This window comes from Piliocolobus tephrosceles, chromosome 21, assembly GCF_002776525.5.
Source record: "Piliocolobus tephrosceles isolate RC106 chromosome 21, ASM277652v3, whole genome shotgun sequence".
In the NCBI taxonomy this organism is placed as follows: Eukaryota; Metazoa; Chordata; class Mammalia; order Primates; family Cercopithecidae; genus Piliocolobus; species Piliocolobus tephrosceles.
This window is the reverse complement of record NC_045454.1, coordinates 47,030,751-47,043,173: the sequence shown is the minus strand read 5'-3', so window position 1 is coordinate 47,043,173 and position 12,423 is coordinate 47,030,751. Positions and strand designations below refer to the sequence as shown.

The 12,423-nt window shown below is 44.2% G+C and overlaps 1 protein-coding gene across 1 annotated transcript in view; it reads left to right on the top strand.

The window, feature by feature from the left end:
• SAFB (scaffold attachment factor B) overlaps positions 1 to 12,423 on the top strand; it is a 45,356-nt gene that overhangs the window by 12,993 nt on the left and 19,940 nt on the right. Inside the window, exons 3-6 of the mRNA XM_026455613.2 lie at positions 4,624 to 4,688; positions 4,770 to 4,976; positions 8,697 to 8,759; positions 11,628 to 11,655. Coding sequence (XP_026311398.1) covers positions 4,624 to 4,688; positions 4,770 to 4,976; positions 8,697 to 8,759; positions 11,628 to 11,655 — 363 coding nt within the window. The remainder of the gene's footprint in view (positions 1 to 4,623; positions 4,689 to 4,769; positions 4,977 to 8,696; positions 8,760 to 11,627; positions 11,656 to 12,423) is intronic.

The window sequence follows — 12,423 nt, the reverse complement described above, 5'->3', positions numbered from 1 at the left end:
CTATCTTTGTAAATAAGGTAATTCTAAAAATATGAATGGAATTAGAATATTTTAAGCCTCAATTACAATACAAATAATTAGGTTTGGAATTTTTGTCTTTGACTTTTCTATTTTTCTCCCCCCAGTATGTTACATATTTATCCAGTTACAAGAATAGTTTCTAGTATAGACAAATTATTGTCTTGTTCACTTTTTTTTTTTCTTTGAGACAAGGTCTGACTCTGTCACCCAGGCTGGAGTGCAGTGGCACAATCTCAGCTCACTGCAACCTCCACCTCCTGGGTTCAAATGATTTTCCTGTCTCAGTCTCCCAAGTAGCCAGGCAGCGGCTGCAGTGAACCAAGACATACCACTGCACTCCAGCCTTGGTGACGGAGTCAGACCCTGTCTCAAAAAAACAAGAAAAAAGAAAATAAAACGAAAAGAGACTATTCTTCACGTTGGGAAGGAGGCCTGGCAGGAAGTAGTTTTCCCAGGGCTGTGTGGCTGATCGACTTTTCTCCCACGTTCTTCAAAAAGCTGAGCACTGCCTTCCATAAGGATGCTAGGAAGCTATGCTGGCAGTAGCTCTAAAACACGAAACGATGCTACGTTATGCCTTGCCTTTGAGATGTGGTCTTCCAGAGCCTATTTCATGGATTTTATCTATGTGATTTTATTCTTCACATGGAAGATAGAGTTTAATTTGAGCTCGCCTATTCTTGACACCAGAAATTTCATTTTTGCCATGCCTAAGGACTTCCATTTTTGCTTTAGTTCTGTTATTTCTAGTATCATCGTTTACATTTTTCTGTTCTCTACTCATTTTATCATTTGTATGAAAAAGCAAATGACCATATTAATACTGCTGTTTGGATGAAGGTGCCAGCATGCCTGCCCTTGTGAACTGTTGCAAATGTTATAAATCATCGATTAGTAAGAAAAATTAGGAGGTTGCACAAGGGCAGTTGTGGGAAATGACTTCCCTGTTTTTAGCATTGTTGGCTGACAGGAGAAATAGGAACCTAAGAAGATATGCAGCCTCTTGATGTTTTTCATGTTTTTTTAAATTACTAAACTCTTTTTATTTATTTTGAGATGGAGTCTCTCTCTGTCACCCACACCGGAATGCAGTGGTACAATCTCATCTCACTGCAACCTCCGCCTCCTGGGTTCAAGTGATTCTCCTGCCTCAACCCTCCGAGTAGCTGGGATTACAGGCACCTGCCGCCATGTTCTTCTAAATTTTGTATTTTTAGTAGAGATGGGATTTCACCATGTTGGCCAGGCTGGTCTCAAACTCCTAACCTCAGGTGACCCACCCACCTCGACCTCCGAAAGTGCTGAGATTATAGGTGTGAGCCACCACACCCAGGCTAAAATTACTAAACTCTTGAAGAAAAACCTAGAGTTAAGCCATACCTTCCAATCGTCTTTAGTTTCTTTTTCTTATAGTTAATCTTAGTGTTTTCTTTTTCTTTTTTCTTTTTTCCTTTTTTTTTAAAGACAGTCTGTCTTGCTGTGTCGCCCAGGCTGGAGTGCAATAGTGTATTCTCACCTCATTGCAATCTCCACCTCCCAGGTTCAAGCGATTCTGCCTCAGCTCAAGCTGGGATTACAGGCATCTGCCACCACGCCTGGCTAATTTTTTTGTATTTTTAGTAGAGATGGGGTTTTGCCATGTTGGCCAGGATGGTCTCAAACTCTTCTCTTGACCTCAGGTGATTCACCCACCTCAGCGTCCCAGAGTGGTGAGATTATAGGCATAAGCCACCACGCCCGGCAAGTATCTTCTATTTAGAAAAACATGGTAATGCCACATATCTAAAACTAGAACAAGAATAACATCAGTGGAAGAGAATGGAAACAAGTAATCCCAGAGATAAATACAAATATGATACTGAGGAAGCCAACATTTCAAATTGGTCGGGGTCAAGTACTATTTAGTCAGTGGTGCTGGGAAATCAGTTTCCAAATGGGACAACTATTGGGAGAATAGTCTCACTCAACATGAAACTGAGAGAATAAATGTTTAAAACCTCAAAAGAACTAAATACAGGTATATTATTTAGCCTTCAGTGTGGAAGAGGACATCCAAGCATGAAGATATAAACCATTTTTTCCCCCATTTTAGACGGAGTCTTGCTCTGTCGCCCAGGCTGGAGTGCAGTGGTGCAATCTCGGCTCACTGCAAGCTCCGCCTCCCAGGTTCGCACCATTCTTCTGCCTCAACCTCCTGAGTAGGACTACAGGTGCCCACCACCACGTCTGGCTTTTTTTTTTTTTTTTTTTTTTTGTGGAATTTTAGTAGAGACGGGGTTTCACCATGTTAGCCAGGATGGTCTCTATCTCCTGCCCTCGTGATCCACCCGCCTCAGCCTCCCAAAATGCTGGGATTACAGGCGTGAGCCACCGCGCCCAGGCAAACTATTTACATTTTTAAAACTTTGGCCCTTAAGAGTGAAATGGGCTGTGTGCAGTGGCTCACGAGGGTAATCCCAGCACTTTGGGAGACTGAGGCGGGTGGATCACCTGAGGTCAGGAGTTTGAGACCAGCCTGGCCAACATGGTGAAACCCCTTCTCTACTAAAAATACAAAAATTAACTGGGTGTGGTGGCAGGTGCCTGTAATCCCAGCTACTCAGGAGGCTGAGGCAGGAGAATTCCTCGAATCCAGGAGGCAGAGGTTGCAGTGAGCTGAAATCGCACCACTGCACTCCAGCCTGGATGACAGAGCTAGACTCCATCCCCCCCAAAAAAACAAAAAACAGTGAAGTGTACTCAAAACCTGTAAACAAAATTAAAAGACTGGTAAAGAACTGGGAAAATATGTTTTGTACACATGATATATAAACTTCAAATGATGGGGGATAGAGCCGAAGTTTTTTTTAAGAGGGAGCCTTGCTCTGTTATTCCTGCTGGAGTGCATTGGTGTGATCTCAGCTCACTGCAACCTCCACCTCCTGGTTCAAGAAATTGCCTTAGCCTCCCGAGCGGCTGGGATTACAGGCGTGCACCACCAGGCGTGGCTAATTTTTGTATTTTTTTGTAAAGACAGGGTTTCACCATGTTGGTCAGACTGGTCTTGAATTCCTGACCTTGTGATCTGCCACCTTGGCCTCCCAAAGTTCTGGGATTACAGGCGTGAGTCACCGCGCCCTGCCAGAGCTGAAGTTTTTAAATGGTGGGGTGAGGGGTGTAAATCAGAAATGTTTAGAAAAGTACAGGTGATCAACAACAAAAAGCAAATGACTCAAAGCAATCTGAGTAGTCAGGAGATAAATTTATGTTAAAACAGTATTCCTTTTCTTACCTAGCATATTGGCAAAGATGAAGAAAAACAGCAGATTTTTAACAGATTCAAGAAAGATTGGCATTTCTTTTTTTTTTTTTTCTCTTTTGAGACAGAGTCTCGCCCTGTTGCCCAGGCTGGAGTGCAATGGCGTGATCTGGGCTTACCGCAGTCTCCACCTCCAGGGTTCAAGCAATTCTCCTGCCTCAGCCTCCCGAGTAGCTGGGACTACAGGCGCAGGAGATGGGCACTTTTTAATTCACTGTTGATGGAAATGTATAAGTTAAAAAAAGCTTCCTCTGCAGTTTTTTTGTTTGTTTTTGTTTTGTTTTGTTTAAGACAGAGTCTTGCTCTGTCACCCAGGCTGGAGTGCAGTGGCGTGATCTCAGCTCACTGCAACCTAAACCTCCAGAGTTCAAGTGATTCTCCTGCCACCGCCTCCCAGCTAGCTGTGATTACTGGCATCCGCCACCACAACCAGCTAGTTTTTTGTATTTTTAGTTGAGATGGGGTTTCGTCATGTTGGCCAGGCTGGTCTCAAACTCCTGACCTCAAGTGATCCACCTATCTCAGCCTCCCAAAGTGCTGGAATTACAGACATGAGCTGCTGCTCCCAGCCCCTCTGGAGTATCTTGATAGTATGTGGGTTTTTTGTTTTTCTCTATTTTTTTTTTTTTTTTTTGAGACGGAGTTTCGCTCTTGTTGTCCAGGCTGGAGTGCGATGACACAGTCTCGGCCCACTGCAACCTCCACCTCATAAGTAGCTGAGATTACAGGCGCTTGCCACCACGTCCAGCTAATTTTTTGTATTTTTCGTAGAGGTGGGGTTTCACCATGTTTTCCAGACTTGTCTCGAACTCCTGACCTCAGGTGATCTGCCCGCCATGGCTTCCCAAAGTGCTGGGATTACAGGCGTGAGCCATCACACCTGGCCCTTCTTTTTTCTTTTTAAGCATTAAAAATGTGCATACTCGGGCGTGCGCAGTTTCTGTGGGAAAACATGTTCCTTAACTAAAAGGCAGCACGCTTGCAACAAATGCTTTTTCCCTCAAACAGGGACACTTGAGATGGGAAGAAGGGCAGAGCTGAGGACAGGTCTGATCCTGTTCAACCTTATTAGGAACCTGTTTTCTACACTTCCACAGCTCAGACAAGAACAGAACCTCTTCTGCTTGGGCGTGGGGCAGGGCTGTCCTGTCCAGAATGGCCTCATTCCTGGATTAGGAAGTGTCCCTAAGTAGCGAGGTGTCTCAGATGTTTATAAAGTGACCACTCGTGCAGTGCTCAGGGCATTGTTGCTTCTGTAAAGTGTGTATCATTTGATCTCATGCTGTAAATGATTCTGTCTTCAGGGCGCAAACCAGAAGAAGAGGGTGTGGAAGATAACGGGCTGGAGGAAAACTCTGGGGATGGACAGGTATGTGCACCCTTGCAAGTGAGTAGCGTGGTAGATGGACCAGTGGCAGTCACATGATGGTTCGGTCTGGTTGTGTCACAGGAGGATGTTGAGACCAGTCTGGAGAACTTGCAGGACATCGACATCATGGATATCAGTGTATTGGATGAAGCAGAAATTGATAATGGAAGCGTTGCAGATTGTGTCGAAGACGATGATGCTGATAACCTCCAGGAGTCCCTGTCGGATAGTAGAGAGCTAGTCGAGGGGGAAATGAAAGAGCTTCCGGAGCAGCTTCAGGAACATGCTGTAGGTAACCGGCAGTGTCTCTAGAATGTGCCCTGAATGTATCAGTTCCACAATTAAAAAGAGATGATCCATTTCATATTGGGAAGTAAGTTGTTCTATAATGCCAGTTCAGTAGAATAAGGGACAGTTGGTTCAGATGATTCTGAACCAATTTGTTTTGTTGAAAAGTGATGTCTTATAACATACACACGTACTTGCCATCCATTTGCGGCATATAGTATGAGACGTTGAAGACAACCATTCATACTCTTCCTGTTGCAGGACTTGATCTGTGGTGTTATGGCCTAAGTACCTTGAAAACACTGAAATAGGAAGAGGTTAGAAGTTGGTGTTTTCCTGTTAAGAAGCAGTTGTTGAGCTGGGTGCCTTGATGCACTCCTATAATCCAGTGACTCAGAAAACTGAGGCAGAAGGAGCAGCCCAGGGGTTCAAGGCTGTACTAAGCTATGATTGTGCAGTTGAACTCCAGCCTGGGTGGCAGAGTCTGACAGAAGCCTATTTCTTGCTTTAAAAAAAAAAAAAAGAGGCCGGGCGCCGTGGCTCAAGCCTGTAATCCCAGCACTTTGGGAGGCCGAGACGGGCAGATCACGAGGTCAGGAGATCGAGACCATCCTGGCTAACACGGTGAAACCCCGTCTCTACTAAAAAAAAATACAAAAAACTAGCCGGGCGTGGTGGCAGGCGCCTGTAGTCCTAGCTACTCGGGAGGCTGAGGCAGGAGAATGGCATAAACCCGGGAGGCAGAGCTTGCAGTGAGCCGAGATCCGGCCACTGCACTCCAGCCTGGGCGACAGAGCGAGACTCCGTCTCAAAAAAAAAAAGAAGAAGAAGAAGAACAACAACAACCCAATTGATACCTATCTTAAGAGTTAACCTCTGATACTAACCTTGATATTGTTTTTAAACCTAAGCTTTTTTCTTGTTAAAAACATATCAGATGGATAGTAAGATTATAGTGGGTAGTATTTCCTGAATACTACCTGCCAGGCATTGGCATTATGCTCTTTCTTTCTCTCTTTCTCTCTCTCTCTTTTTCTCCTTTTTTTTTTTTTTTTTTTTTTTGACAGTTTTGCTCTTGTTGCCCAGGCTGGAGTACAGTGGCGCGATCTCCGCCCACTGCAACTTCCGCTCCCTGGGTTCAAGTGATTCACCTCCCGAGTGAGTAGCTGGGATTATAGGTGCCCACCACCAAGCCCGACTAATTTTCTTGTGTTTTTAGTAGAGACTGTTTTCACCATGTTGGCCAGGCTGGTCTTGAACTCTGACTTCAGGTGATCCGCCTGCCTCAGACTCCCAAAGTGCTGAGATTATAGGTGTGAGCCACCAAGCCCAGCTTGTACCCTTTAATTCTTCTAATAGCAACATGAGTTACTGTTGTCCCCATTTTCAGTTGAGAAAATTGGGAAGGCAAGGACTAAAAAATCTCCAGATGACACACAGCTCGTAACAGAATTAAGAACTAAGATCAGGCTAATTCCAGACACCATGTACTTAACTCACATACGACATTGTCTTGGTGCCATTATTTGATACTAATTTCATTTACCTGATGATTAATATTTGTCAGACAGAAAAGATGATGCATATGAGAAGCTGTGGAGCGTCTCTGTGGGGCCCTTTCTGTGTTGACTGGTGGGGGGCCCTGTTCCTGTCCTGGTCCTCAGGTCTTCCACAGTGAGCACTTCTCAAGCAGTCTTGGGGGACAGAAGCCTTGTTGTATGCCAGTCAATCCACTTCTGCATTTCCTCAGAATGCTTTTGCATTTCCTCTTGGAACTGATTCTGAGTATCTTTAGAGGTAGCAGATTGTCATATTTAAATGGAGGATTTGAGTCTCAGAAGTGGCTGAGAGTTATTCTGATACAAATAGGGTGTGCAATTTTTGGTGAGTCCCATTCACCAGCTTCTAAAAAGGAGTAGCAGAAACACTTGCACAGCAGCAGGAGTTACTTACCCTTCCTAAATGGCTGCATCTTAAGGCTGTTTTTTTCCCTCCTAAGTAGAAAATAATACATTCTGTAATAAAAGCTGGAAACATCCTAAATGCCTGGAAGCAGTATAGTTTTAAGAGTTGAGGCGAGGTGCCGTGGCTTGGCTGGGCACGGTGGCTCACGCCTGTAATCCCAGCTACTCAGGAGGCTGAGGCAGGAGAATCATTTGAACCAGGGAGGCGGAGGTTGAAGTGAGCCAGGATTATGCCACTGTATTCCAGCCTGGGTGGCAGAGTGAGACTGTTTAAAAAAAAAAAAACAGTTCAGATGAGGTAGATTTTTGGAGATGGATCAATTTCCGTGTTTCCCTGGACAAACTCCTTAACCCCTGCTCCTCCCTTGCAAGAGGTTTTCGGAAGATTCAATGGATGGATGTTTAGCATACACTTAAAGCAGAGGTCGTCAAGTTGGCTGTCACTTGGGGTTTTTTTGTTTTGTTTTGTTTTTGTTTTGGGTTTTGTTTTTGCTTTGTTTTGCTTTTTTTCAAGACAGGGTCTCATTGTGTAAATGAAGTTTTCTGAGAACACAGCCACACCTATTGATACTGTTGTCTATGGCTGCTTTTGTGCTTTAGTGTCAGAGAGTCCTGACTCATCTGTTCTGTAATTCCTGAAGAATTTACTATGCAGCTCCAACAAACTGTTTCCCTGGCCTAGTGCAATGCCTAGCGTCTAAAAAGCACCGTATAGTTAATTATGAAATGTACCACCACAAATGGAGTTCTTACTGCTGTGTAACCATCAAAATGAACTAAGCACATCTGTGTGAACTCAAAGATCTCCAAAAGAGAAGTGACGCTTGGGGAGGGTTCTGAATGATGTGCTGGCCCTCGTGCAGATGTCAGAGGGGAGATGGTCTTTGGCGCTTAAACACATGTGTAGCATATGTGATGACAGCTGCATGGCAGGAAGAAAGGAGTAGTGGAGAGTGGTTTTCAGTGAATGGGCTTTTATACCTTTTGAGTCTTTTGATCATGTGTATGTCTTTCCTAGTGAAGTAAAAGTGATAAAAATACATGCTGATTATAAAATATCTGAAAAAGTCTCCCCCTAAGTATATCTCAAACTTCACGGCTTTAGAGCAGATGGCCAAAATTGGTTTCAGTCACAAATTACCTGAACCCGCTTTCTTTCTTTGGGGAATCCTTTGCCTTATTGGGCAGAGCCTACTTCTTAGAGTAAAAGCTGTTCTTCCCCTGCAAGTAGGGCATAGGAGATTGCCAGTCCTGAGCTCCTATCCCCACCCTCATGCTGGGAGATACTGTTACATTGAGGGAGGTACCTACCCCAGGGGCAGCAGGGCCCGCATCATCAGCATCCAGGTTGGGGGATCAGCGGTGGCTGAAGGCTCCACTTCAGCAGGACTCTAGTCATTGCTCCTGGAAGAACAGCCCTCACTCTGTGCTCAGATCCACTTAGAGAGAGTATGCACTCATTTTCATCTCTTTTCTGCTTGATTTAGACTTTTTTCTTTGGTTTTCCTCTTTAAAACCTACACAGATACCGTTAGTATTAGTAGATTTCATAGTCTGTGTGCAGGTGAACATTTACATACAACGTTTCTTTCAGTTTAGCTGCAATTATACTATAATGGTGTTTTGATTTCTGCCCTGGGTTTAAAATTTTGTTGTAAATTATTTTCATAGCTGTTCACTTTTCATTGTACAGATGTACCATTATGTTACGTTATTGCTGGTGTGATGAACTGTGTTTTCTCCATTTATTTTACAGATAGAGGACAAAGAAACCATAAACAATTTAGATACTTCATCATCTGACTTCACTATATTACAGGTAAACTGTTGTATGTCTCAGTAATTTTAGAATGAAAGGTCAGACCACAATTTCTGGAAACCATTTCAGACACCATATGCCAATTCCTGCTAATCATCACCACAAAGGTTGTTTCCTTTGTCAGGATTGTTAGCGGGTGTTTGCTTTCTGCTTTTCTCCAAATATAACGTACACATTGCCAGGGACTTAACTCGGCTTCGATGAGTGGCCTCCAAGCGCTGTGGCTTACCAGCAGTGATAAAAGATATGTTTTGTGGCATTCTTGTTAATTTCATTGCTGGAGGGGAAAGGCAGCCTGTCTCATCTACTCTGCAGAAAGACAATTTGATGAGACAGCAAGAGGGAATGGCTGCCTGGGAAAGATGAATAGGGCCCAGATGGGGATTGAGGGTTGACAGAGCCATGCTGGGGAAGGTGGGGTCTCAGGGGTTCTGGTCTTGTCTTTGGGAAGTTTTTTTTTCTGAAATTGCCCAGATTTATTTTAATGACTGTATCATCCTACCTGTTTCTTTTTTTTTTTTTTTTTTTTTTTTTTTTTTTTTTTTTGAGACAGAGTCTTGCTGTGTCTCCTGGGCTGGAGTGCAGTGGCCGGATCTCAGCTCACTGCAAGCTCCGCCTCCCGGGTTCACGCCATTCTCCAGCCTCAGCCTCCGGAGTAGCTGGGACTACAGGCGCCCGCCACCTCGCCCGGCTAGTGTTTTTTTTTTTGTATTTTTAGTAGAGACGGGGTTTCACCGTGTTAGCCAGGATGGTCTCGATCTCCTGACCTCATGATCCGCCCGTCTCGGCCTCCCAAAGTGCTGGGATTACAGGCTTGAGCCACCGCGCCCGGCCCATCCTACCTGTTTCAATAGCATCTATGTAAATATTAAATCTTAGATGAGAACATTTGAGTTGAGAATTTCTAAGTATGATTTTTATATTTGTGGGTCTTGAGTTTCTTTTTTTCCCCAGCCTACATAGATATAAGTTGTTAGAACACACTTACTTAGGTAGCTAATTCTTAGGAGAACTTTTTGTGGAGAAATGAAGATTGAGCCAGCTTTTGCCTGGCCTCCCCACCCCCGCTTCTTTTTAAATGTCATCTATGCTATTGTAATTAGAAATCACCTTTTGGAAAAGATCTCCATTTGCTTCTGCCAAGCAAGGGCAAGGGAGATATTGGAAAGCCAGAGCTCCAGCCTTGAGGAGGGCGCAAATCTCAAGAAAATGTGGTGAAACCCAGTTCGCTTTTAGAGCTGCTGTCTCTCCACCTGCGAATTGACACAGCCATTCCTGACTCAGAAAGGAGAGGAGGAGCCAGATCTTGTCACTTTTTACCGTGGGTCTTTCTTGGTCACAGTCTCCCATGTTAAAATGGGAAATCTACAACTCTCCTAAACAAATGGGAATATATTTGCTTCTCTTTAGAGAAAATGAGAAAGAATTATTCTGCCAACATTGATCATTTGCTTCAGTTGTATGGTCTGAATTCCCAGCATGGGGTAGGGTACATGGGGAAAAAAACTGATTAAAAATACGTGAAACCATGAGGAAAGTGTACAGTTTCATAGAGCATCCTGGAATGGCAGGGCAGTTCCCAGGGGAAGTTCTAATTCCGTCACACCTATTTATTTGGTATATGTGAAGCCTCTGTGATGTGTCAGGTGTGGCATTAACTACCAGCATTACGCAGATGAATGAGAAGGAAGGATGCTCCCCATGCTCGTAGGGCCTGGCCTGATGGTTAATAGTGCAGACTCACACTTATATGGCCTTTGCTCAGAGTCTGTCTCTGCTTCCCACCTGCTGTGTGTCCTTGGGCAAGTTAGTCAGTCTGTCTGGTCACAGTCTGTTACTCTGTAAAAAGAAGGGTGCTGCCATTAGGAGCGACCTCCTGTGACCGATGACGAGTCTGTGTGTATATAAGGTGCTTATATTTGTGCCTGGAACCTAATCAGTGCTCATCAGTGTTAACTGGAATTCCAGAGGAGTGTACCTTGTGTGCACAGGAAACATAAAGGCTGGGGGATCACATCATGTGGGAAAAACTCCTTTGCTTAGTGGGCATAGCTGGAGTTGGGTTAGAGGGAAATAGGGAAAGCCTTCCTGAAAGGAGATGCCACTGAGCTGGATACTGAGGGATGTGGATGACTTGGCTGGATGGGGCAGGGGAGGACTGGACCTGTCAGGGAGGGAGGTGGCATAGCGATTCATTGGCTGAAGGCTGAAGGCCACAGAGGGACATGTGCTTACTGTGGACACAAGATGCAGAGAGATGGAATGGGGGTAGTACAGCCAGATGCCACAATAGGCAAGGATAGCACCAGCCTGAGTGGGCAGGGCTTCCTGGGAAGAGTCTGAATGACTTCTAGAGCTGGCCTGGTGGGGACATTGATTGGAAGAGGAGATGAAGGAGGAAGGGTATTTACAGAGGTGTTCACGCTGGCACCACCATGCCAAGTAAGAGCAGGAGTCATACCACCTGGGCCCATATTCTCTCAGTCTTTTGAATATCAGAAAGTTACCATAGATTCATTGAGTGAAAAAGTGACTGTTAATGTGCCATGCATTCCTCTACATGCTAACAGTAGAAAAATGAAAACACTACTCTCCTTGAATTTGAGAGTTCAATCTAGAGAGTCAGGCACACTTGTGATGAGTGCCTCACCACGAAGTGAGACCAGTCCCAGGCCCCTGGAGAATGCATGGAGGGTGGGCAGAGTGAAGTGGAGCCATTCCTAGAACAAGCAGGTTCTCCACCTCTTGCATTTGTGAGTTTCCTTTCGTGTATTTTTTAATTCCCTCTGTAGTTATTCTGGGTTTTCATTTGAATAAACTGTAGGTGTCATTCATCTGGCACAGTCTTATTTATGTTTTTTCTTGCAGGAAATTGAAGAGCCATCCCTGGAGCCAGGTACTGTTAAATGAAAAACTTAGCAGCGGGGGTTTGGAACCATTCTAGTTTTCCACCTTCTCTAATTTGAATTCTTTGATTTTTAAAAAGTTGCCTTCCTATAGTATACATTGTTCTAAAGGTTTACAATCCAAAACCTACCAGGATCATAGAGATTGGAAACCCAGCCATATCACCAGATCTGTGAAAGTGGCTCACTTCTCATTTTACAAAATGTATAGGTGAGATGAAAGTATCTCATTCCTTTTTGAATGTCAGCAGCATTGAAGCATACATAGAGTTCCGGATGCCTCTCTTGAGAGCTAATACCTCTGCACCCACAAAACAGATCTTGTGATATTGGGCAGTAGCTTAATTTTGTGGTTTTTAATTGAGGCAGCTCAGGCAGTGGTAGGGAGATACATTTTAAAACAAATTTGAGACATAACTGGATTCCAGAAGAGGAAAGAGTGTCTTCATGAGAATTCCAAACACTGTTCACTTTCTGGACTGCAAATATCTCAGAGCACGGATGGAAGAGATTCTGGTTTTCATGTTGGACTGTTCTGTTAAAAGAAATTCAAAGAAATTTGGAAATTGAGCTGTTCAGTGAATGGTGATACATTCAGTTAAGCAACTTGGACTTTGGAAGCTAAATTTGGAAGAGTCATATCTAAAGGACGACAGAATGAAGACTGTCAAGAATCAGCCAGAAGGTTTTGGGGGTTAAATCTCTGGGATGCTTTTCTCTTCCGTGTAGCGTAGAGGCTTACCTAGAGGCGGTCGCAG